This window comes from Mytilus galloprovincialis, chromosome 8 (assembly GCF_965363235.1).
Source record: "Mytilus galloprovincialis chromosome 8, xbMytGall1.hap1.1, whole genome shotgun sequence".
NCBI lineage: Eukaryota > Metazoa > Mollusca > Bivalvia > Mytilida > Mytilidae > Mytilus > Mytilus galloprovincialis.
In genome coordinates this window covers 11,387,907-11,415,609 of record NC_134845.1, presented here as the reverse complement: position 1 = coordinate 11,415,609, position 27,703 = coordinate 11,387,907, and the positions used below count along the sequence as shown (strand labels likewise).

At 32.9% G+C, this 27,703-nt stretch overlaps 2 protein-coding genes across 2 annotated transcripts in view; both read right to left on the bottom strand.

Annotated features, from left to right (window-relative positions):
* The window catches only part of LOC143085075 (uncharacterized), a 76,826-nt gene that overhangs the window by 38,049 nt on the left and 11,074 nt on the right, over positions 1 to 27,703 (bottom strand). The window lies entirely within an intron of this gene.
* On the bottom strand, positions 1,836 to 26,771 carry LOC143042962 (uncharacterized). Its single transcript, XM_076215465.1, has 8 exons — positions 25,985 to 26,771; positions 16,260 to 16,412; positions 15,407 to 15,523; positions 14,782 to 14,931; positions 13,882 to 14,031; positions 7,398 to 7,511; positions 5,763 to 5,825; positions 1,836 to 1,863 (listed from the first exon to the last, which is right to left on the bottom strand). The coding sequence occupies exons 1-8, from the start codon at positions 26,371 to 26,373 to the stop codon at positions 1,836 to 1,838; spliced, it is 1,164 nt and encodes a 387-aa protein (XP_076071580.1). The 5' UTR covers positions 26,374 to 26,771.

The following is a 27,703-nucleotide window of genomic DNA, read 5'->3' as shown; positions in this document are numbered from 1 at the left end:
TTTGGACAACAACATATTTTGCATGGAGGTAGGACAAATGTTTTGCAACATTTGGATCTTTAAAGATTGAAGTAGCATTGGTATTGATAAACCCATTCAGTTTCTTAATTTTGATTTAATAACAAGTGAACATATTTGATTCATTTTATTTAAAAGAAATTCCACAGGAGCACGAGGACTAAGAACATCTAAACCTGATCTGAATCTCAATATTGTTATCGTGTATTCTTTTAATCCTTCTAAGACTGAGATTTGTTTCCTTAACTGAAAAGGAATATAATAATATTACAGTTTAGTATACGCAGAAACTGTTGATTCAGTCAGTTAAGTATTTGTTTATGTTAAGCAAAATATGTCTTATAAAAGTTCAAAGGTCATCTATTCTATCTGATGTTCAAATTGTGAGGAATTCTATGTTGGAGAGACAAAAAATGAACTGCGGACTAGAATGACTTTACATAGACAGCAAACCAACCATGAATATTTAACACTCATCAGGGCAAACGACTATTTCTATCGTTAATCTAATGGACGATTTAAAATATTTCCATTGTATATGGTCAATCGTCAAAATGATTTTCTCTGGAGGAAGAAAGAAGAATTATTCATAAACATTCTCAACCCGGGATTAAATGATAAATGATATTCTAATTTTAACGTAACATTTTAAAGTATTAAAATGACAATAGTAGTCTCCCTTGTATTTGTTAACGTCATACTATTATTAACGTCAATTAAGTGTTTTATTTATATACAAGTCACATTACCTGAAGATCTGCGGAAGCAGTGAAAGTACTAGTAAAAAAGTGATGCATTGAAACCGTTATTATCTTTTAATAATTTTCTTATATATATATATCAACAGACCTCTACTGTAAACCCACAGATAAACATCAGTATCTTTCTCCCCAGAGCTGTCACCCTAAACGCTGTACAAAACGTATCCCGTACAGTCAAGCTCTCAGAGTAAAGCGGATTTACTTCTCTGAGAAGGCTGTCACGAAACGGCTACAGGAACGTCGCGGATTTTTGACAAAACGAGGCTATAAGAAATTGGACATAGATAAGGGGTTTGCGCGCTAACAACAACAGCTGCAATGACCTGTTACAGTACAAACGGAAGAGGCGCAGCAAAATAGTCCCGTTTGTTCTAACATACAATCCAACCTTTACTAATCTCTCACGTTTGATCCGGGCCAATTGGCAAATTATTGCCAAACACCCTTAATTATCCAAGATCTTTCCCAATCCTCCTGTCTTAGCTTTTCGGAGACCAGCAAGTCTGAAAGACTTATTTGTAAGAGCTGACGTCTCCTCAAATAAAAGCTGTTCAATTCCAGGATGGTGCAAGTCATGTGGTAACAGACGATGTCTGAACAAAAACTAAATATTCAAACATTTACTTGCAACTAGACTGGGTCTGTGTACATTATATTTTGCAATGTAACTTGCAAAACCCAGAATGTTATTTACCTCCTTCAGTGTCGATGTGGCATGCAGTATGTTGGCGAGACAGAGCAGCCATTCAACAAACGCATGAATGGTCCTCGAAGTGACTACACTTGCAAGCCCGACCTACTCGTAAGTCGTCATTTGAGATCACCTGGGCACGCCCAAGCTGATCTCAAAGACCTTACCATCACAATCATAAACCACAACGAGGGTTGGTCGAAGGTTTGTGGACTGCCCTCCATGCAGTTATAACATCTCAACTGTCACAACCTTTGGAAATTAAGAGTTGTGCCAGTTCACATCGCAAATAAAATTTAAAAAAACAGTATTGACTTGTTATATATGTCTTCTTAAATTATGACCAAAAAGTAATGTATCAAATCTTACCCTTTTGGTAGCACTTTTTCCTCTCTAAAAATATAAAAACAAATATTCAACTTTAAAATATTTACTTTCTCCATTTCAACTGTATACCTAACAACAAAAAATATTTTCAATTACGTTATAGATAATGCATATTTTTAGGTTTTTCATGGTGTAGAACACACTGAGGGGTGTCAAGATTGATCAAATGAAAGACCGACCGGAGGGAGGTCTTTCTTTGAACAATCATGACACCCCGAGGTGTGTTCTACGACAAGAAAACCTTAAAATATGCATTATCTGACTTATATACCATAAAAAAAATATTAATTTTATAAAGATTTGTAAAATTTAGTATCCTATTTTACCGACAAAACTTAAGTGGGATATTCCTTTCTAATGCGTTTAGGTTTCAATACGCCCTGCGGCTCATTTAAAATGTGAAATAAAACTCACTAAATAATTTAAATATAAACCTTTTGAAAATTATTATCCATACACAATAAAAAAATATTACTGTAACTGCATGAAGTAAGACACAAATGTATTGTTACCAGCCGAAAACGGTGTATGACAAATACAAGACACATTGTAAGTAGTTTATTGTACCACTTAGCTTAAGGAAAAGGGGGAGGGCTATGTTTTTTTTTTCTATTTGTTATGTAATGTCTATCGCGGAAAAGTGGTTATTTTTTTAACAATTTTACTTGAATCGAATGAAAAATTCAGAAAGATTGTCTTTTGAATAGCAATACATTTTATTAATAGATAATCAGGATATAATTATATACCCTCCGCACCCGACCCTTTCGTGAGTTACGTTAATGTTATTCAATAGAATGTAAGATTATCTTATCAGTTGACCATTTGATAGAGTAAAAGGTATACATAAATTTTAAAAAGTTAAAAACTGGCACGAAGACGAATATAAATACATGTAGCTCACAGTATGATTTCCTATTCAGTGTGTATCGTTCTGAACATGCATGAACAATTTGCCACTGGACGTTAATCAAGCAACCATAAATCAATCAACCTATTCAGTTTGACTCAAGAAGATTTTCAAAATCTTACACACGAATATGTAAAATCTTGATTTATTTTATGAAAGTCTACATTAAAATTCATCTGACATATATGATAATGTTTCTTTATTGTAGCGATAAATTAACAACACTTCACGTATTTCACGTTATTTGTTTCTAAAATTAAAATGCGGGACTACAATGACGGTTTCTTTTACACCTATCATCGATTGAACTTTTAAAAATAAATTTCCAAATCGGCAACAAAAAACTATAAGACGAATAAAGTTTTGAAATAAATCATAGATTGCATGTTTATCAAGGAAAACAATGACCTCACACAGGTCATTATTGTGTGCCTTGGAGCATATATCATTGAAACATGGTATCGTCCGGGTTGATTCTGAAAAAGAATGACCCGTCGTTCTGAAAGAAAATAACTCCATATAGGTATATAACTGTGTATAATATTATTGTAAATGGAAGAATTTTTTTCAAGGTGGTGGTTTCTTTCTGAAAACATTTAACATTTTATAGCGGTATTATACTGTTACTTTAATTATTCATCCCTTATTTTATTCTATTTTATTGATTTTGTATTTACATTGTATCATTGATCAACCTTATTCGTTCAGTGTTTATTCACTTGTGTTTATATGTCTTCTGATTGAGTTAAGCCATTTCAATTGATGTTATATAGTGTGTATTTCTATGTTGTGGTGTTATACTATTGTGCCATGTAAGGGTTAAGGTTTGGTAATAATACGCTGCAATTGTTTAAACCTGTCTATTGTCAGGAATCTGATATCCAGTAGTTGTCGTCCCTTGTTGATATGGTTCATTAGTGTTTCTCGTTTCTCGCTTTTTATATAGATTAGACCTTTGGTTTTCCCATTTGAATATTTTTACACTTAGTCTAGTAATTTTTTGGGGCCCTTTATAGCTTGCTGTTCAATGTGAGCCAATGCTCCGTTTTAAGACCGTACTTTCACCTGTACTGGTTTATTTTTATAAATTATGACTTGGATGGAGAGTTTTTCTCAATGACACTCATAACACATCTTCTGATATTTATCTTCCATCAGACTAGGAAAAATACCTACAATTGACACGAAGTACCCTTTTTTTCTAGAACGATACATTTTATCTGTGCCTTAACTGACTTTACCTGAATGCATCCGAATAGTTCAAAAGAATTAATTAGCTGTTTGGTTATTATTTCCTATTGTAACACTTGAGTCTAGATGCGCCCGCGGTGATGCACATGTATGTTGTACTGACTAATGAGCTGCTGATACCCTCGGGGAATGATAGTCCACCAGCAGAGGTATTGACCCAGTGATGTAAAAAAATTGAAAACAACACGTTTCATGTTTAGAAAGTTTCATGGTTTTTCTGAAGACCCTCTCCCATTTGGAAAGATTTTTTAGTAATCAAATGGACAATTACTTCGTCGAACGTGCAGATGACCAGCTAATGTACTGTTGTTTTAACAAAATTTTATGAAGCTTGGGTATCCAATACAATAAGTCCTCCAATTGGGTGTTTGATGTGATTTTTTTATTAACCTTTGGGGACTTAATATGTTTTTGTATGTGGGTGTATCTAGGTGCTCATTTATTCCTAATTCTTGTACACTAGTAAAATTACAATTTCAGTACAAAGACAATAGAACTTAAAGCTTTGTATCCCAAAGTAATAAATGTATAGCAAATACTACCATTTTAATGTTGAAAATTATTGTGAATTATTTCTCTTAGAAGATTTTTCAATTTTACAAGTGGAATAGTTGTATACAAGATTGAAAAACTAGCGACAGGAAAAGATCGAGATTTGATATTTTTTAGAAGTTCTCATGAGTTGTTTAGAAAGTTTCACCGTTTTTCTGACGATCCTCTTCCACTGCGGAAAGATTGTTTTTAATCAAATGTACAATTACTTCGTTGTTTTTTATGTGGATTTAACTAGGTGCTCATGTATTCTTATTCTTGTACAAGACATTCATTATACTACAATTTCCATAAAGACAATAGTAATTGCAGCTTTAATCGTAGGAACAACAACATACTTATAGTGATGAGATGAGAAACATTGCACAGCCTCTTTGTCTCTGAAGACGGACTTATTGATTCGACATTTTGTCAATCACTTGATAGTTTTGTAACAAATATTCTGCTAAATTGACTATCTCTTCCAGTTAAGCCTATGCTCATGCATAGTCCTCAATTTAATCCAGAGTTTGTTTTTGAAGTTATGGTTCCAGTTGATGTATTAGGGTTATATAAACTTATAACAATGAAATATCACATGTCGGAGATGTCCACGTTAGATTATGTTAAGATCCTCTGTAATAACATGGGCAGATGGACTGTAAATTTAAGGCGAATGTCAGAGAACATTTTATAGTATTGTTCTAAATCAAGGTCCTGCAATGCTTAACTAGCTATTAATGAATGAATAAACATATGTAAAGAAAACTAAAAAAATTGTATTAGTTTAAGTGGTAGTTATCTACTTAGGATAGTATCCAATCAACCTTATAGCAAATAGCTAATCATAGAAATGGTGTGAAACAACAAAGGGCACGTGATTGTTAATTAAAACCCTCGACATGCTATCTTGAAATTGAACATTAAAAACTAAGATCAAATCCAGACTGAAAATGACCTGTATAAAGCATTATCGACCGAATATTTTGCGTACAAGTATTAAGGGTTAAAAGTATGAACATAACAGCAGAACCGCAGAACCAGAAGTTTTTTATTGACCGGAAATTAAAACACAAGTATCGCTTTATCTAAGTAAAATTGTAGAAATTGACGACATGAGATGTCTTTAAGTACACATACTTACAAAACCAAATATGATGAATATCATTCAATTGTGTGTGGTGAAAATATAACATTCAATGTTAAAACTCACTTGCAGTATCGACATCTGTATAGTTTTTCTGCTTGTGTCGATATTTCTTTTGTGTCTTCATCCCTGAAAGGATTCAAGAAACTTATTGTTCAGCATCTTACAATTTGAACACAGAATAACATCAAAGATGATATGAAAAATTTCAACTTGAATAAATGCAGATGGTTTCATGTTGATTTGAAAAAAATACTTGAACATTTTTTTTGGGGAGTTACATGTACGAAAACATAAAAAATATATCGATGTAATATGATTGCGAATGAGACAATCATTCGGTGTAGTTCAAACAGAACATCATATGAATCGGAAGCAACATGTCTATCAGGCGTCGTGACAGCCAATAATAAAACTAAATTAAAATGTACAGCATTTTAGACAGATAAGAATATCTTAAGAGGTCTGACTATTGACAAAAGCACCATTCTAACTTAATATGAATGTCACGCTTATAACAATTGTTGTTTCAATTGATGGAAGTGTCAACGAGTTTGAATATACATTATTTTATGTATATATTTACAAATCCAATCAAATGCATTACAATAACATTTAAATTGAGCAATGTTATATTATATTATTTTAACTAATTGATTTTCATATTAAATGCTGATAATACCGTTGTGGTTTTATTTAAGTCTTCATCAATCCGTGGCATCTGTAAAACTATGTAACATGGAGTTAATGTAATGCAAGACAATGCTTAATAAAATGAGTATAATTGAGGTATAACTAAGTTTTCTCAGTACCACTTTCTTGTAGTCTATGGAAATAAACTCATCATAGATACCAGGATTAAATTTAGTATCGTCCACAAAAGACTCATGAGTGACATTCGAATCCAAAAATGTTAAAAGGCCAAATTAAGTACGAGAATTAAGTTCTAAAATCCCTGAAAGTTTGGCCAAATACAGCTAAGATAATCTATTCCTGATGTAAAAAAGCCTTAGTGTTTTCAAGAATTCAGAAGTTGTTTAAACAGTTAATTTATAAATATGACCATCAATGATAAGTCATGTCAGCACGGATGTGCTGCCTACAAAATGAGTAAAGAGGAATTAAGTGATTGGTTGAAAACAAATACATTCAATGTGAGAGAAAATTCAAGGTAAACATATTTATTCTTTTCTCTGATATTGTCTTAATTAAACACGATGCATATGTAATTTACTGTCATTGTGTTTATGGATTTGTAAAATGAAAACTTAATGCTGTGTAAAAAACTTCATATGCTCATTGATTGCACGTCTGTTATCATCTTCACTTCATGTATATTAAACAGGATATTTGACAATAAAAGCCCAACTAGGTTGCTTCCGGTTGTCATACTGTGAGGTATGATTATCATTAAAAACTGTTTGGCTTTTACAATTTGTTTCGGACTGATTACCTAAGTTTATCTTTCACTCTTTGTACACGGCTTAAGATGTAGCAAATAAAAAAAAAAACATATACCACATTACTCTTAAACAAATAACTACCAATTGATAAGTTATATTCCATTGATCTCTTCACGAATCTATATTTCAGATTGCAACATATGTTCACTACGCCAATAAACCTTTTTCGGATAACATAAAAGTGATCATACAGATTATAATGTAAATTTACATATACAATCATAGTTATTTTACATACTCTTCCAACAGTTGACTATCTAAATCAGGTTCAGTTGAATTAAGACAATTCCTTAGTTCTGCTTCTAATCTATCAATTGTTTGTTCCATTTCATTTATCCTAGTCTCTCCATGCCTGTTTTCAAAAAATAAAACTTGCATATGGTAAAACATATCATTATCAACTTGTTTAAACAGAGCAACCATAAATTAAATCCTGAGTAACATAAAAAGGATTTTATTGTCTATATACTAGATCTGTTTAATAACTATCGTCACTTACAGTTGAAATTTTCTACAAGAAATATGCAAGTGGTAACCTTAAAAGTAGAAATAAATTTTTCATATGTATAAACCAAAACGATAGTTTCTTTTTTTTTCTTTTTTTTTTATTTGGTGGGGGGTCTTCTTGGTTTTTGTTACATAGTATTTGGTGATTTTTAAAAATATTTGAATAAAAGAGAGAATTTTAATATATTGTATTTTGTATTCTAAAAAGTTGTGAATCTAGTATCCTTGTTTAAACTTGAAAAAAAACACGTGTTCTGTCTATTGACAAGGATGGCATATGTCTTTACAATGTTTCCTATTTGTGTCATTGGATACCTCTATATTAAGTACACTTTAAACTTCATAGTTTGCCAATTTGATGTTCAAGTTACTTCTATATTCAACTTTTTGAAAATTACAAAATATTTAAAAATTGTTCATGCATGTTCTATTTCATATTTTGGTTATATTAATTTTTTTTTGGTTTCACAAAGCATATAAAAAGACGTTGACAGTTACGACAAAAAAACCGAATATTAAACAAACTTTAGGCACGAATAAAGCATAAAATCGCAAAAATGCAATACCAAAAACAGACATTCAGAGTTGCTGCATGGTCTTCGATATTATACTTTTGAGTAAATGTGATATGAATGAGGGAGATATTTATCTTAATCTATAGGGTTTCGAAATTTGATAAGAGCAAAACCATTTCAGTATATTCGAAGTACGGTAGGACACGAAACTACGACACAATTCATAATATCTTGCACAAAAGCCTAGTATGCGTATATTTTTTTTAAATACGCTGCCAAATTTACTAATGTTATAATTCTTGCAGTGAATTCAAATTGATAACCACGAGAAAGGGTAAGACGTATTTATTGCAATTTTTTAAGTTCTAAAAATATTTGAAAAACATGTTTTTGTTTATTTCTTAAGAAATGTTATTTTTTTTAACTTTAAAAAGTAAGTGTCAGCGTCGATCTTTTTATATTGAACATTTGGTCATATAAACATATTTTTTGTGAGGCGAACAAATTACATGCTAAATTTTTCGCAATTATTTAATTTGTGATTTATCAAAAATAAATGTACATTGATTATATGTTGATTTTAATTAAAAGGAAAGCTTTTACATTTGTTTATCACTGCAACTGTTAAAAAGAAAAGAGAATTTGGTGTAATTGAAGAATCTCTTCATTTATTCTTTTCTAGTTTACTTTGTGCTTCTCCCTTTTTGGCTTAAACGTTGTTACAAAAACGTCTGTGTAATCTTTAAAGTACTTTTAATGTACCTAGATTGGAGCCTAATAATACGACGATTCACACAACGTATGTATGTTATGTATTGAGTATTATTCTAATATGACGTGCTTTCTTCCGCTTTGTGAACAAACTCATGCTCTAAATCCAATAAAATGTGTTTGCACATGCGTATATTGACTTCTTCAGAATAATGAATTTTATCAAATTATCATGTACTTAATATATTTCCAAAACTTCAAAACCCTTTCAAACTCTTAAATGGAGCCCATGATGTAAATAATTCATTTGATTATGACTGTAAAGTGTTGCATTCCGAAATTGACATATTTGACCTAGATACGACAACCGTTCAGGCTGGCTGTTCAAACTCCTCCCTCTAAAAAATCACAGTGCCAGCCGTTTGCCTCTTTACAAACAAAAAAAGGGAGGTTCATGGAAGAGCCTTCACAAACGCTTTCACACTTATACTTATCGAGGGTATCACCAGCCCAGTAGTCAACACTTCGGTGTTGACATGAATATCAATAATGTGGTCATTTTAATAAATTTTGGATCCTCAATGCTCTTCAACTTTGTACTTGTTTGGCTTTATAAATATTTTGATATGGGCGTCACTGATGAGTCTTATGTAGACGAAACGCGCGTCTGGCGTACTAAATTATAATCCTGGTACTTTTGATAACTATTTACACCACTGGGTCGATGTCACTGCTGGTGGACGTTTCGTCCCCGAGGGTATCACCAGCCCAGTAGTCAACACTTCGGTGTTGACATTAATATCAGTAATGTGGTCATTTTAATAAATTTCCTGTTACAAAATTTTGAATTTTACGAAAAACTAAGGATTTTTTACCCCAGGCATAGATTACCTTAGCCGTATTTGGCACAACTTTTTGAAATTTTGGATCCTCAATGCTCTTCAACTTTGTACTTGTTTGGCTTTATAAATATTTTGATATGAGCGTCACTGATGAGTCTTATGTAGACGAAACGCGCGTCTGGCGTACTAAATTATAATCCTGCTACCTTTGATAACTATTTACACCACTGGGTCGATACCACTGCTGGTGGACGTTTCGTCCCCGAGGGTATCACCAGCCCAGTTGTCAACACTTCGGTGTTGACGTGAATATCAATAATGTGGTCATTTTAATAAATTTCCTGTTACAAAACTTTGAATTTTACGAAAAACTAAGGATTTTTTATCCCAGGCATAGATTACCTTAGCCGTATTTGGCACAACGTTTTGGAATTTTGGATCCTCAATGCTCTTCACCTTTGTACTTGTTTGGCTTTATAAATATTTTGATATGAGCGTCACGGATGAGTCTTATGTAGACGAAACGCGCGTCTAGCGTACTAATTTATAATCCTGGTACCTTTGATAACTATAATCGACCATAGAAATTACCTTAATTGTTCTATTCAGAATCGAAATAATTAATGCAAGATATACTTGATTCTAGTTGTAACCTGGGTAAGCATTATATTCGAGTTATTTTAGCCCTCACTATCGCTCGGGCAAAAATTATCACGAATATAATGCCTACCCATGTTAAAACTACAACAACGTATAACTTACATCAATTATTTCTTAATCAAAGTATAACCGACATTACTCTAACATTACTCTTTATAACTTGTGTGTGCCAATGCTCCGTGTTTCAGGCCGTACTTTGGTCAATAAGGGTTTACTTTTACAAATTGTGACGTGGATAGAGAGTTGTCTCAATATTAATGGCACTCATACTACATCTTCCTATATATATTAAACTTTTTAAATTATGTGTGTGCCTATCCAAATCCACAATCTGCAATCATATCATTGTTGGTTGCAATCTGCCGTAATTGTTTTTCTTATATTTCTGTTGCATTATTCAGTCAACCGGTTTTCTCTTTGAATCGTGTCACACGTTGACATCTCTTGGACGTTTATTGGTAATTACTTGTATACCAGGTTTCTGTTTTGATAATTTTAAATGCCGTTCTCAAACCTGTCACTGGTTCTTTTCACTTTTCCAGTGGAAAGATCTTTTAATTTTGTTCATATCATTATTTTCCAAATGATTTATTTTTGTTTTTGCCAGATGTTGGTTTGTTAATTCATATATGATATCGAACAGTAAAATCAGTTTTTAAAGTGATTTAATCGAACACATATGTTTGTTTAGTACATGTTTCTTCTCTAAATCTGTTCTTCTTCTTATAACTCCTTTTCAACTAGACATTGATAACACCATTTTCCAAAATTGCTTGGTATATCCTCAAGATGCCAGAAATAATTTTATCAAATCGATCAATACAGTGTAAATCAATGATTAAGACTTACAATTTGTAATAAGTTCCAATAAAAATAGATGTGGAGTTCACAGAAAGTCAAGGTTATGAACGAAACTATATGAGAAGTCGACATCTGTTTATTTTTAGCGAAACACAATTTCTATCGTGTGATGGCCGTACACAGTATCAACATTTTGAGGACTTGATTCAGGCGCACAAAACATGCGACGGGGTTTTACTACTCTAATTAGATACAAAAAAAAATCCCTTATGCATGGTCATAGACGAAATTTAAAAAGAATCATTAGTACGAAAAAAAATAAAGGATTATAAATAAAGACAACAGTAGTATACCGATGTTCAAAACTCATAAATCGATAGAAAAAAAAACAAAATCCGTGTAACAAACCAAAACCGAGGGAAACGCATTGAATATAAGAGAATGACGACACAACATTAAAATGTGACAGACACAGAAACGAACTAAGCATTAGACAAAATCCGATGAGTAACAAATATAACATCAAAACTAAATACATGAATTTTTGGGATAGAAAAGTACCGTGACACGTCTTATAATCATGTGAATTCACACTCAAATATAAGAGGAAACAAACGACACAAAAGAAACACAACGTTAAAATGTAACACACACAGAAACGAACTATAATACAACAATGAACATATTCCTGACTTGGTACAGGACATTTTTTAAAGAAAAAAATGGTGGGCTGAACCTGGTTTTGTGACATGCCAAACCTCCCTTCTTTTATGACCATGTTAAATATAACATTAAAATGACAACACAACATTACAGGACTACAATACAAATAAATAGGAGAACAGAATTGACAAAGAAACACACGAATAATAGCTAACAAAAGGTACCAGGTTTAAAATTTAATACGCCAGAAGTGCATTTTTTCCACACAAGACTTACTAGTGACGCACAGATAAAAAAGTTTGAAAGCCAAAACAAGTACAAAGTTGAACAGCATCGAGGACTAAAAGTTCCACAAAGTTGTGCCAAAAACGGCCAGGGTTTTCTGTTAGGTACCAGAACATCTCTATTATTTAGAATAATTTATACTTTTGCAAACAGTAAATTTTATAAAATGACTATAAAAAAGATATACATGATAAAACTGAAGTATGAACTAATTACAGAAAACAACCGGATACATTACATAACCCGGCAAAATCCAACACAATCCAACATAACAAAAAAAAAGGGACACACCCGAATTACATGAATTAGTCAAGGCCTCAACGCAAAGTGACGTCACATTTGGAATTGTAAAAAAGGACAAAAAAATGACGTCACATTTGAATTTGTAAAACAGCACACCAAAAATGAAAAATGGCGTCACATTTGAATGAATAAAACTATCTGTCAAAAATAAGAAAGAATTAGGATTGATTTAATTTTATATTTGTACTAAATACTAATATTACATTTAATAACAATAAAAATTGCAATACTGAGGTACCGAATTTATATATCGTAATGATAATCAGACGTTTTTGTCTTTAAGACTACCCCTCCATTTTACCTGTAAACTGTAGGAGTCATTAGTCGTAGTCGAGAGTTAGTAAAAAGATCTATTATAGTCTTTGTATGAGGTCTATACAAGGGTATATGGACCTGAAAGAAGTATATTGACTGAGGGCAATTTAAAGTCCAAGGTCTATATTCTTCTTTGGGTCGATATATCCTGAATTGACCTCATACAAAGATTATATTTTTTATACAATTAATTTTCGTCCATTTTTGTATCAAAATCGTAGGTGTAATATATTCGATCATTTGATTTTGTTGGAATTCTATAGCTATCATGTTGTACCATAGACAATAACACAAGTTATTTGTTATTTCATTTAATGTTTTATTGTTTTTTTGGGGGGTACATCTTATGTATTTGATTTTTTTTCTTTTAATTATCGATCATAAATATATACACTTTTTTCAAAACTTTTAAGAATGTCATGAAATTCATTACACTACGTCACAAAGTATATCGTGCAATATGCTTTTTCCTATCCGACGTTTTCTATCTACCTTTGATAGTATAGTTTAAAGTGTGACTATCCCTGAACGAATCAAATTAGTAAAAATATACGAATTAATAATGTAACTTAATATAGGTACACATTCAAGCCATAATTTCTTTTTATTTAGTTATGAGGACATAGGACTATGATCAGCGTCAACCGGACGAGTCCTGATATAATCTTAAAGAAGCATATGTTGCACTCATTTTATGTACAAGTCACAAGCACCGTATATTTTGAGGCCACTGTGAGGTACCACTCATATCTTACCAGATAAATGATTTATAAACAGGAAGCAATCAATTATCTCACTTTTTTGTTTAGAAGTTTATCGAAACCATATATATTGATTTATGTAAAATTGACTGAAATTTGACACGAGAGTTACTTTTAGTCAACCAGAAGTAGCTTATAATCTCCGACTTTGTTCAAATAAAACAATTTACTTTTGATTTTTATTCAACCGTTATCTTCTTACACCTAATAATTCTTTTAAACAAGGATGTACTATTCATCGAATTCAGTTTATGTTAATAAAATGGGATAAGTTGAAAGACTTTGCCACCATAAATAAATATAACATTGATAATCACTCAACATTGTTTGTATATATTAGATATATTAGAACAACTTACTTTATGTTCCACTCGTCAAATTCTGTTTGTTTTCTAACTAAAGTGTCGTGTAAGTTTTCTGTTTCTTCCTGAAATCTTTCTTGATCACTCTTCATTTGTTCAAATACCTTTTTATTTTCCGTCTCATATAATTCCTTTTCCATTCTGTAACTTGATTATGAAACAAAAAAGCGTATTTGCTAATGTCAACTGTTCCACTGTGTCAATGGAATTTACACATGTAGATTTTATAAATATTCCGAGATGTTCATTTGCATCACTGACTAAAGATAAACAGCAATAAAAACTAGAACGCGAACAACTATACATCATCGTACGGCCTTCAACAATGTGTAATAATGTTACTAGTAATATGTTTGATTTTCAGAAAATGCCACTTACGATCGTCAGATGTTTCGATACGCAGGAACAGCCTATAGTGAAAAAAACCGGAGAACATGATTGTGTTACACTCCTTAAAAATACCATGTAATTTATTTATTTGTATTTGACCCAGTTTACATAATGATTGATGCCAACCATTGTTTTTTAAATATAGATCGGAGATCACCAAACTCATCCAATATACCGATTTTCTGTTTTTGTCTTCAGATAGTATCTTTAATGCCGTCTTCGCGGTGATATATACTCGATAACTTAAAAGACATTATGGTTACATCGAATTGAAAACAAAATTAAAGATTTTAACACGGAGGAGTGCTGTGTTGTTAAATAAGGAGCTGCTATTGGGCAAAAGGTGTTTTCAAAAGAGAATTTCCAATAAGTATGAAAGAATATCATTTGATCTTTGAATAATATGATTTTTATTGTTTCTTTCTGTGTGTTTTAATTTATAGGTAGTATCATTGACACCACACATTAGTACATTCATTTATGTAATTAAATTTTATAACAACTTACAATGCGTTCATTTCGTCCATTTCTGCTTGCTTTCTTGTTAATTTGGCATTTAAGTTTTCTGTATCTTTCTGGTATTTCTCTTTATCTTTCCTTATTTGCCTATTGAACTGTTCTTTTTCCCTCTCAAATAATCTTCTTTCAATTGTCCAACTTAAGTATGAAACAGAAAACTGTATTTGATAGGTTTCATTGTATCTGTCAGTTAGTGAAAATGAAACCTATTGATTATCTAAATAATCATAGATGTCCATCTGAATGCATAATTTCAATCACAAATTACAATTGACCTGAAAGTTTGATACCTGTTTTCATTTTGTAGATTCTATCTTTAACTTCCTGTTCTAGTTCATAATGGATTTGTTGGATAACCAGCAAACGGTAAAAATGAAAAGTATTTCAAGTCACAAAAGATATATCTAAAAAAAGAAACGAACTTAAACCACACATTTTTTTGAATAAACATGGAGCTACTATAAATTATTCATTTTTTTTTTTAAATCATTTAAAATCTGTTTTTTTTCTTTTTTAGTTAAACTGAATAGCTGTCTAATTGGCTATCACACAATATGTAATTAATCTAAAATAAATCAGTTTGTAAATTTCATAAAATTTTGGATAAACTTACGATGCGTTCATTAGGTCAATTTCTGCTTGCTTTCCTGTTAATGCGTCATGTAAGTTGTTCTTTTCTTTTTGGTATTGTTTTTTACCCTTTTCATACAGGTCCCTTTCATTTGACAAACTTTGAAATGAAACAGAAAAGTTTATTTGGTGCTGTTATTTTCCCTGGTTGTCAGTGACAATGACATCTGTAGATAAACTAAATAATACAAAATGTCCATCTGCATCACTGATTTGAATACCAAATGCACAATTCCTTTCTTTGTAAAATATACAGACTCTAGAAGTCTAAGATAAACAACAATAACTGATTCTTAAAGAACAAATTAAATAACCAAATTATTAAACAAATGTTAATGAAACGTTAGATTAACAAACGGCAACGCATGTAAAATATGGGGAAAAAACTATCAGAACTTTAAATTCAATATTTTTTTACGTGTTACATGTGATCTGTGTTGATTTTTATATATCCGGTTAACATTCGGTTCCAAACACAAACATTTATACTATAGCTATAAATGACCAGTGAATAAAATAAAATTTGTCGAGTGTACGCTATTTTTAGTTCGTAATAAAAAGTAAATATCGTGCAAACAGGACTAAGTTCAATATGAATGCTTCGGTTCAACACTTTCGGTAGCATTATAGTTGCAAGAAATTTGTTTTACACGACTTTTAACAACCTACCTGTTTATGGACCCAAGGAAACACCATTCAATAAATATTTCCACAAAATTGTTGTATATCTTTAGGCCTCATTTACAGTCTATACATATGATATCACATCTATGACAAACGTGTTTATAACTTGTTTTTCTGTTATGAATATCTAAATATATGTTACAGGAACTTACGCTTTTGCAAGTTCATCCCTAGATGCTTGTTCCTTTGTTAATATGTCTTTTAATTGGTCTATTTCTTTCTGATAACGTTCATTGTCATTCGATATTTGCTCGTTTAACGTCTTTGTTTCAACTTCATATCTTGTCAGTTCCTCAGTCATGTAACTTTGTTTTAAAATAAAAATAAACAAAAAGTTTACTTGGTTTCATGTGGAATTATTTTTCTTTTCCTTCTTTTAGTGGAAATTGCACATAAAGATTATAAAAATAAAAAAACGCACACTGTTTTGCATTTTAACATAATGTATTTATTTAGAAGATTAATGTTTTGTAAAAATATTATAAAAACATCTATCCTGCTTCTTGGTATTCACCAGAGGTTCGCGATCAAATATAGCAAAACAATATTAGTAAGAACTCAATGTAGAAATTTGCCTTTAGGAATATTTGACAAACAATAGCATTACCATTGTTTGAAAAGACAACATAATAGAGGGACTTTGGCAAAAAAAACAACTCCATACTAAATCTTTCCAAAATAGAAAAAAAATGTATTTATTGATATTATGAAGATGATCTTCAAAATAACTAAATATGTGTGTTTGTAATACGATTATCTAAAGTATAATTTAAGCTAGGTTCATACTGCCGATTAGACCATGTCGACCAATCACGATCAAGACAGATTAAGCGATCTGGAGACTGGTCTGGCTCATTTGACAAGAATGTTCGGGATGGTCGACCTTGGTCGTCATCGATCTGACTTTCTTCCCGAGAGTCTTTAACATGTCAAAAATATTAGAGTACGGATCGAGAAACAAGTCACTTGAGAAAAGATCGAAAATTCGTCGAGTAGCGGTCGAATTGATCGGGAAAAGTTCGAGTAGAAATCGAGTTTGGTCGGAATATGCAAATTTTACCAATCAGTACTCGATCATCTTGTTCTTTGCTCGACTAATATCTGATCATTTTCCGATTAACTCGGTCAATGCCCGATCCCTTCCATCTTCGCTAGCCAAGGGTTACGATCCACTCCCACTCTCTTCACCCTAGGCGGATTGAGATAATATTTCGGAGACACAAGGTAAGGATTTTTATTGGTTGCAGTAGAAACTCGCTGCATCCAATCAAAAAGCGCCTATAACATGATCACGTGTAAATGTAGAAAGTGTTTGTAAACAATTGAGTGCCACGTGTTTATTGTGCAACAAGTCTTTACATCACTAAACATACGACTATATTTAGTGACAACTTGAATGTTTTTAATCAACAAATAGAAGTTCCTGCATGGATGTTGACGTATATTTTCGTTTCCGGCTTTACCAAGTGGGTAGAATCTAGACACTACCGTGTTTTTACCTCCAAATTGAATAGTTCAAGTGCTACCATTGGTCAAGAATAATGTATTCGGAATGGACGTGACTTTAATCTTCGATAGATGGCGCGACATTGATATCACAAATGTTGGCTCAATCTGCCAAGGGTGAAGAGAGCGGGAGTGGATCGTAACCCTTGGCTAGCAAAGATGGATCCCTTCATGATCACTCCGACTTCCATATTTTTTTTTTATCCCAGACCGACTCAACCGATACTCGATCTCTCGGCGACTACATTCGACCACTTTTCGATCTCTACTCGGACATAAACTAGTACACATGACTGCTACGCGATTTTCTAAAAGTGTTTGCAGATCTGATAAATTCAGAATTTTTCTTCCGCAAACAATAGTGTTACTATTCATTTTAACTGTACACACAGTCCTAAATGTACAATAAGTGCCTGTACTTTTGTAAGGAGGGGAAAAAGTAAAATCACAAAACTGAACTCCGACGAATGAGGGGAGACATTTAAAAAGAAAGACAAAAGATATCAAAGGAACAATCAAACTCAAAGGTCGAAAACCACCAGACACATGCAAAGCGAAAAACGAAAACCGACGAGAAGACAACAGCAGTCCACATAACACAGCATAGAAAAATTTAAAACTTATCAACATGAAAGTCAACCAAACCTGGGATTAGAGGTAGATGCCGCATTTTGGCCACAGAGTATTTTTCATATTTGAAAGTAACTGGGCATTTAAATCCATTATTAGAGAGCTGATGACTAATTTAGTCTTCAAAGTTAGTTTTTAAGAACATCACGATTATATTTAACCTGTTATAGGCTATTTTTTATTTGACTGTCCAGAAATTTTTGTAGTAAAGGAATACGAAGATGTGGTATCATTGGCAATAAGACAACTCCACACAGGACGCCAAATGAAACAGAAATTAACAACTATATGTCGGGGTACGGTCGAATTTTTACAAACACGCTTTTCACACAAACTTTTTGACGCAATCTCACCCAGCTGAAGGACGCCTCCGGGTGCGGGAGTTTCTCGCTGCATTGAAGACCTTTTGATTACCTTCTGCTGTTGTCTGTTCTATGGTCGGGTTGTTGTCTCTTTGACACATTCCCTATTTCCATTCTCAATTTTATTACCCAAGAACGGTAAATGTGACGCCATCCAAATTTCCACTTGATATTTGTTTGATGGTAGTACATGTTAGCATGGTGTATACGTTTCTTCAAATGGGGTTTAGGCCAAAAAAGATTAGAGAACGGAAACTTTTTGTTGGGACGTATGTATACGTATTTACGGACGGACAAGGGTAACACTTAATGTCCCCTCAGCTGCAGCGAGTATATAAAAAGGCAGATTTTTATACTGAAATTCTACATACCCGACTACTTCCCGACTATCCCTACAACTCCTATACGATGAGGTCTATCTGGTCTGGTCGAGATCAAACTGAGATCTGGTATAGTTGATTTGGTCTAGCTAGTCGAGTAAAGATCGTGTAGAGATCATTAATTGGTCGGAATTATGTTTTATGGTATTAAGCATTGTGTATACATTTCATAGAATTTGATTGAGGCATAATAAAATAAGAGAACGGCAACTAATTGTTGGGACGTACGTACACGTACTTAACACTTAATACCCCTTCCGCTGCATGATACAAAAAATTCAGACGTTTATACTGAAATTGTACATATTCCTACCACGCCTATACAATCAAGTCGATCTTGTCTGGGCGAGATCAGGTTGAGACCGAGTATAGTTGATTTGGTCTAGCTAGTCGCGAAAAGATCGTGTAGAGATCGTGAATTATTCGGAATCATCGAATATGTATGCAATAAGTGGTCGGGTCGGAGTCGTGATGAAGTCGTTAAGGAATCGTGAATTGTCGAGAATAGGTCGTGTACAGTCGGATAGAAGTCGGGTAACATGCCCGATCAAGAATTTTAATATGATTGGTCAGGTTATTTGGACAATCGGGGTCATCGAGATGATCTGATCCGCAGTGTAAACCTAGCTTAAAGTTAAGTTCACACTGCCAATCAGATCAACACAATGATCCCGATTGTCCAAATTTCCACGACTAAGCGCAACCAAATTCTTGATCGGGCCTGTTTACGACTTCTACCCGACTGCTATACGACTGTACTCGATCATTCACGACTCATTCATGACCCAATCACGACTCCAACCCGACCACTAATTGAACACATATTCGATGATTCCAAATAATTCACGATCTCTACACGATCTTTTCGCGACTAGCTAGACCAAATCAACTATACTCGGTCTCAGCCTGATCTCACCCAGACAAGATCGACTTGATTGTATAGGCGTGGTAGGGATATGTACAATTTCAGTATAAACGTCTGATTTTTTTGTATCATGCAGCGGAAGGGGTATTAAGTGTTAAGTACGTGTACGTACGTCCCAACATTTAGTTGCCGTTCTCTTATTTTATTATGCTTCAATCAAATTCTATGAAATGTATACACAATGCTTAATACCATAAAACACAGATCAAGTGCGAATTTGGGTGGCGTTACGTTTATCGTTCTTGGGTTATGACTCTTTATAGCGTTATATGCAAGCTGGGGATTCATCTGTGTCTCATATGGCCACATTCTCCGTTTATTTGGTTAGATTCAGTAGTTCACAGAATGTTTGAGAAAAAGTATTCATTTAAAGTATCTACATGGAAATAAAGCAGTTGGAATATTTGGCAAGGTGGTTAGAGCTCAGATAGAAGTTAAATAACTGTGACAGAGCTTGAAGAGAGCGTAGAAGACGAAAAAAGGAGTACACAGCAAAGGATGCATAGGATCTAGCTGACACGACGACCACTGTGTGGGAAGTATAAATTGTAATCACAAAAATACTGAATTCCGAGGAAAATTTAAAACGGAAAGTCCCTAATCAAATGGCAAAATTAAAAGTATGAGAAAATTGCCGGACCTTATTAAAGAGGACCCCAATGGTTATGAAAACTTCCTGACAGTAAAGTAGGACGCTGATTTGTTATGGGAGTTTAGTGCTCTTTTCTTGAAAAAGGCACAACAAAATGTGATATTTCACTAGATAAGTACTAATGTTAGATTGCAATATACATAAATTTTACCATCCCCATTTTTTCGCTTTCTTACAAATTAAGCCTACAGTCACTGTTTGTGTCATATATGTGCAAAGATATGATACCCAGTAGATGAATGGTTCAAGATATTTCTTTTTTATTCATGGCAACAACCTGCTTGTTTTTACTAATAATATTGCTAAAGAGGGTAAAGATGTCACATGTTTTGCATAAATTTGGTCAAGAATAGAATTCCAATCCCCTGACGGATACCTTTCATAAAACTGTTTACATATATCTATCACGGATTCAAATAAAAATCATTTGTCTTTCGTCTCATATTTTTATATAACATTGCGTCAAAACGCGTATAAAAAAGTGTTGGTAAACATTCGACCGTACGGTGACATAGTTGTTAATTTCTGTCTCTTTTGGTCTCCTGGTTTTCTCATTAGCAATTATACCACATTTTCTTTTCTCAGACTACAAAAATTTCTGGACAAACGGAAAATACGGACAGTCAAACAAAAAAAAGCTTATTCAACAGGTAAAATATAATATGGATGTTCTTAAACACTAACTTTGAATGCTAAATTAGTCATCAGTTGTCTAATAATGAATTTTAATGCACAATTACTTTCAGGTTTGACAAATCCTCTGGGGCCAAAATGCATCCCTTCCGGAACAACTGAGATCATCCCAGGTTTTATTGGGTTTCGGGTTGCTAAGTCTTTAGTTTTCTATGACTGCTTTTGTTTTTCGCTATGGCTGTATAGTTTTGTTTTCGAGCTTTGAGTTTAATTGTTCCTTTGGTATATTTTGTCTCTCTTTTTAAATTTACACCTCCTTGCAAAAGTACAGTCGCGTACTGTACATTGAGGAATTTGTGTATAGTTAAGAAATAAATAGAGACAATATAGTTTTGCAGAGGCAAAGTTAGGAGAGTTAATCAGAGCTGCACACATTTTTAGAGAATCAGATAATCGTGTATGGCCGAGTAGAGATCGAAGAGAGGTCGAATGTGGTCGCGTAGAGATCGAGTATTTTGTCGAGTTAGTCTGGAATGAAAAAGATTTAGAAGTCGCAGTGATTATGAAGCGATCGGGCATTGGTCGAGTTTATCTGGAACACATATCGATCAGGTCGATGTTTATCGGGAAATGATCGAAAATAAGTCAAACAAAGATCGAATTTATTGAGTACTGATCGGTATACTATTTGTATTCCGACAAAACTCGATCTTTATACGATCCTTTCCCGATCAATTCGACCGCTACTAGACACATTCCCGATCTCTTGTCGAGTGACTGCCTTCTCGATCCTTACTCGAAGGTTTTTGACATGTCAAAAACTCTCGGGTAGAAAGTAAGATCGAGGATGACCAAGCTAGACCACCCCGAACATACTTGTCAATTGAATCAGACCTGTCTCCCGATAGCTTAAATTGTCTTGATCGGGATTGATCGAGTTGGTCTGGTCGGCAGTGTGAACCTAGCTTTAGGGATATAGTTATTTACTTTTACACAACAACTTTATACATTGCAATATTGGATATTGTTAGGCGTTCACTTTTCTACATTGGCTAGAGATATAGGGGAGGGTTCAGATCTCAAAAAACATGTTGAACCCCGCCGCATTTTTGCGCCTGTGCAAAGTCAGGAGCCTATGGCCTTTGTTAGTTTTGTATGATTTTTAATTTTAGTTTCTTGTTTATAATTCGGAGTTAAGTATGACGTCCATTATCATCGAACTAGTATAGATATTTGTTTAGGGGCCAACTGAAGGACGCCTCCGGGTGTGGGAGTTTCTTGCTGCATTGAGGACCTATTGGTGACCTCTCACTGTTGTCTGTTATATGGTCGGGTTATTGTCGCTTTCTATTTCCATTCTAAATTTTATTTGATACTTTGAAGTAATGAAAACATAGTTCAATCTGCATATTTTATCGATTGTGAACTATTTCATATCTGGAATTGCCCAGTTGAAGTTACAATGTCCATGATATTGGCTATTTTTCGTAGGATTGTAATTGTATTATTTGTCCAAGTTTGAAACAGAAATGAAAGCTTCTAAGTAAGAAACTGTGCAAATTACAAAAAATAGGATTATTAAATAATACATGTACTACATGAACATTGCATATTCAATACATTTCGAAAAGCAGACTTTTATTGCTAAAAGGTAGTACGATGATGTTGACGTCGTTATATGCAACAAGGAATATATCATGTTTTGTGCATAAGAATAAGAATAAAACGGTAACAAAATGCTAAATGCCGCTTACTTGCATTTCCTGCAAAGTTACGGAAAATATTTAAACTAGTAAAATAATTACTCATGCTTATCAGCACTATATCTTTAATCCACTACAGCTTGGTTTTCGGGAACAGATTTGGCTGTAACGCCAATCGAATGGACGTTATACATCATGTCTAAAAACTATTTTTAACTGAATTATAACAGAGCTTTCGACTATGTCTCGCATATTAAAACACACTCACTTGACCACTATTTTTTTTAAAAGAACACCAACATATTGGTCTTTAACTTCATGGGAGATTGGAAACAAGTTGTAGTCGTACATGAAGATCATCCAGATATTGAGGTGTAAATCTGAGGTTTCCCAGGAATTATAATTATCCCCTTTTATTCTTATTCTTGTACTACATTAATTGGCGATAATAATGTTAACAAAAACATACGATCGATTGCAATCAAAAAAGTTAAAATCACAAAATATACTGAACTAAGAGGAAAATTCAAATTGGAAAGTCCCTAATCAAATGGAATGGAAAGCCCAAACACACTTAACGAATGGATAACAAGTTACATATTTCTGACTTGTTACGGGCATTTTCTTATGCAAGATTCTTTTCAAATGAAGGCATTGTGTATCTAATTGAACGATAACATTAGATGACGACTTTTACGGCTATCAAGACTACATTAAAAAACTGTCCAAACAGAAACAAACTTAGACAACACGACATGGTATCGTAGTGAAATAAATCGATTCATAGTGTTAAAATATGGGACAATATTATTTGATATTTGTAAAAGATATAACTTTTTACAACAAACTCGTGGCTACTGTGAAATTTTAATTCCCCGAGGGTATCACCAGTCCAGTAGTCAGCACTTCTGTGCTGACATGAATTATCATTGATATGGTCATATTTACAAATTAACTGTTTACAAAAAATTTTGAATATTTGAATTACTAAGGCTCTTCTACCTCATAGTATTTACTATGCAAAGATTCTCTCTATCTACGATAGCTTCTACCAATAGTAAAAATAAGGGGTTAAAATGGTACATTGTACTAGTATTGAACCAGCTCAATACCTTTTGAAGGGGATCAATTGACGATTTCGGTAATTTGAATTTTTTGGCAAATTATTATTTGCTGACCATTTATTTCAATTCAAAGATTAATTCTATCGGTAATATTGTTCTACATTTTGGAAAAACTTGGAAACATTCTTTTCTTCAAGGGACACAATTTACAGTTTGATTTATTTGTACATTTTATTTTGCTGACCAGTTAAACCGTTTTCTCTCTATCAATACAAATTTTGATATAATAACAAACACTTCAACAGCTGTTAAATTTTATATTAATGGGGTACTAATTCAACGCCATCACGAGTTGGTTGACCGTTATAAAATAACCGTTTCACAAATGATATCGGATATGTTCCTTACGTCGTAACTACAATCCCCTTCCCTTTCATGAATGTGACCTACCGAATTAGACTATTTATCGGATATGTTATCACATAAGCAATACGACGGGTGCCACATTTGGAGCAGGATCTGCTTACCCTTCCGGAGCACCTGAGATCACCCCTAGTTTGGTGGGGTTCGTTTTGTTTATTCTTTAGTTTTCTATGTTCTGTCATGTGTGCTGTTGTTTGTTTGTCTTTTTTTCATTTTTAGCCATGGCGTTGTCAGTCTGTTTTAGATTTATGAGTTTGATTGTCCCTTTGGTATCTTTCGTCCCTCTTTCAAAAACACTTTGTCCGTATCTTAAAATTTCAAAGTAGATGCATTTTGAAATGCTGATATATATTAACCAAAATCAGCAACCGATATAGATTATAAGATACAATTATTAGGTCTTTCAACCTTTCAGGTGAAAGACCTATTGTATTTGTTCTGATTATTATTATTATTATTATTATTATTATTATTATTATTATTTTTTTTTTTCTTCCGCCAACTTTTTTTTCCTTCACTGTTTTTTTGTTTCCCAAGATATCGCTTAGATATATGGTATATGATATCGAACAGTTAATACGCTTCTGAAACTGACACCGCGTAACAAAAAACTTTACCTTGTAAGAGTTATCTCCCCGAACACTGTTTTTCTTGTTATCTCTAAGGCTTCGCAACCGTATAAGAAACCGACAAATTTATTTTTCCAAATTGCTCGTTATATCCTCAGGATGTTCTGTTTTATTTTGACCGAAGCTATCCGGAGACTCCATATGAGCGTTATCCCCCCTTTTGTTTATGATATAAGTGATATGCATTTCTAACTGGTAAACCATAAGTGATACAGACCTACGGTCTTTTGATTTAAGATCCTTGGTCCAAAAAAATGAAAATTAGGTCAAGGTCAAAGGTCAAGGTCAAATTCTAAATTTTGATTTGGGCTTATTTTCACTTCTTTTCATTAACCTTATAAGATATCGACAAATTATTTTTACTAAATTGTTAGTTGCGACATGTCGTAACTTATAAATTTTGGTTGCAAGGGTGCGGAGACAATAAACGGGAGTTTTCGCCCCTCTTATATTTAGAATTATGCGTAAAGTGATATTACTCATGAACCATACATATTAAGGAACTAGTGTCTTTTGATTCGAGATGTTTAGTCTATGACCTTGAAATTGAGGTCAAGGTCAAAGGTTAATTGGACGTTCTAGATTTTGACCTTTGCTTTAAATTCATATTTATACATCATAAAGCCATAGGAACTGACATTTTCAACTGAATTTCTATATTTTCATATCAAAATAGATCTTTATTAGTTGAAAGACCTTCAATTGTTCTTTGAACAATTGGTTTTTAATTATATATACTTTACGTTAAAATGCCCGATTTTGATTTTTATTGACTAATACAAGTTAGATGATAATATTTATATTAGTAGGAATGTACTTGCCATAAGCAATTAAAATGATGTATGTATGTATGAAAATCAAAAAACACCCTTTCATTAAACTTGATAAAACACACCGAATGTATTACGGTCATCAACAATTACTGAAGTGTCTTAACGTATATAAAAAATGTCATTATTCAAATTATTACCTGATACTGTATTTCGATTTGATCATTTCCAACACATTTTCTATAAATTCTCCTACGTTTAATCCAATCATTCTCGTTGGTTCTTCAAAAACAGGTATCTCATCAGCTGCGGTAAATTCTTGTATTAATTCAGAATGGTTAAGATAAAACGTTACATTATGAGATTCATTCAAAATATTTTCCAACTTCGTGCACATGAAGGTATGTTCCTGTAATAATGTTTCAACTTTTGCAAGATTATGGTTCCAGTGTACGTTTTCCAATACAAGGTAGTCAGACGCATGATTTATTTTCTTATCTGTAACTTCATGTAAAACATTTTTCAAAGTTTCCGATAAATTTTTAACGTCACAAGTGAATTGCTCGTAATCCTTTTGAATTTGTGCCATTGTAGTTAATTTGATTTCTTCCGCTAAATGTGTCAATATTGAAATTTTTGATTTTACGTTGATGATATTTTTCTTAATGATTTCACGTGCATCAGTAGCAACATCTTCAACAGATCTAAACACGTGACTGTTATGTTCAGATGTTACACATTCGTTGCAAGTCAGACAACTGCAAGTACTACAGAAATGCAAAAACTCATGGTTATGTTTTTCGCATTTATGTTTGAAACTGAAAGTTTGAAGATCGATCGTTACAGAGTCCGTTACAGTATGGTGTCTATTAGCTGGAAACTTAGCATGCAACAATTTACAGCATTCACAAAAAACGTGACTACATTCGTAGCAGACATATTTCCCTTCGTTTTCTTCACATATATTACATTCCCTTGCTGCTATCTGCGCCATCAAATTTGATTATATAAATAGACAAATTAACTATGTCAAACATGACGACGTCATCATCGTAAATAATAAGAATTAAATACCAAATAAAATCAATAAGTAGTTTTAACTGTCTGTAAGTCTTACAAATATTTTCAGAAAATTAGGAGGATAACAGGTCGTAGAATGGTATACGAATCAGTTAGAAAGGGCCTTATATATGAATGATGTTTTCATATTCTTTTACACATAGATTCCTCATACATTTTTTATGCATGGGGACATTTTAGATATGTTTCCTTACAGTCAAATATTTTTTGAACACTACTAATGACGTGTACATTTAGACTGCAAGAGTTTAAGACTGCAAGATTCACTAAACGTAAGCAGATCATTGCTTACTCTCACATACGTCACGCCTAATGAACCAACTATTTTAATTGACCGAAATCAAAAACAAACTATGTCAATTTTCACGGTTTCAAAATATAATTTGTCTCAGATATTGTGTATCGATCGAAGATTATATACAAAGTTTATATTCAGATACTTTTTTTAAATGTTGTAATATCAATTAAATGTATAACAACATTGTTAACTTGTTTTATTTGGTCCTTCATATGTTTATAAGGTCTAGACTTTCAGATAATTTGACCGCGGATATAAGAGACCATTGTAGTAGAACTCAACATCTGGTGCAATAAAAGGTGGTATTACATAACACTCCTTTAACTGATGTCACTTTATTTTCATATAGAAAGACAACATGATAACATCTTACTTTGTTTTTTTTATTTTTTGTAGTTTGTTTCAGTGTTTATTAAACCATTTGTATCCAACCTAGCCAAATCTTATGGTGCAATGAATAATCACGGAGTATCCGGTTACAGTGTAAGTCCAGTATGTGCTATCCAATTAGCGGTAGAAGTACTGATAACTCATTGGTGGC

Coding starts and splice junctions, on each gene's coding strand:
- LOC143042962 (XM_076215465.1), bottom strand. CDS start 26,373: ATGGCACAAATTCAAAAGGATTACGAGCAATTCACTTGTGACGTTAAA. Junction 15,524..16,259: donor AGGGATGAACTTGCAAAAGC/GTAAGTTCCTGT, acceptor TTCATTTCAAAG/TTTGTCAAATGAAAGGGACC. Junction 14,032..14,781: donor ATGGACGAAATGAACGCATT/GTAAGTTGTTAT, acceptor TTCATAATCAAG/TTACAGAATGGAAAAGGAAT.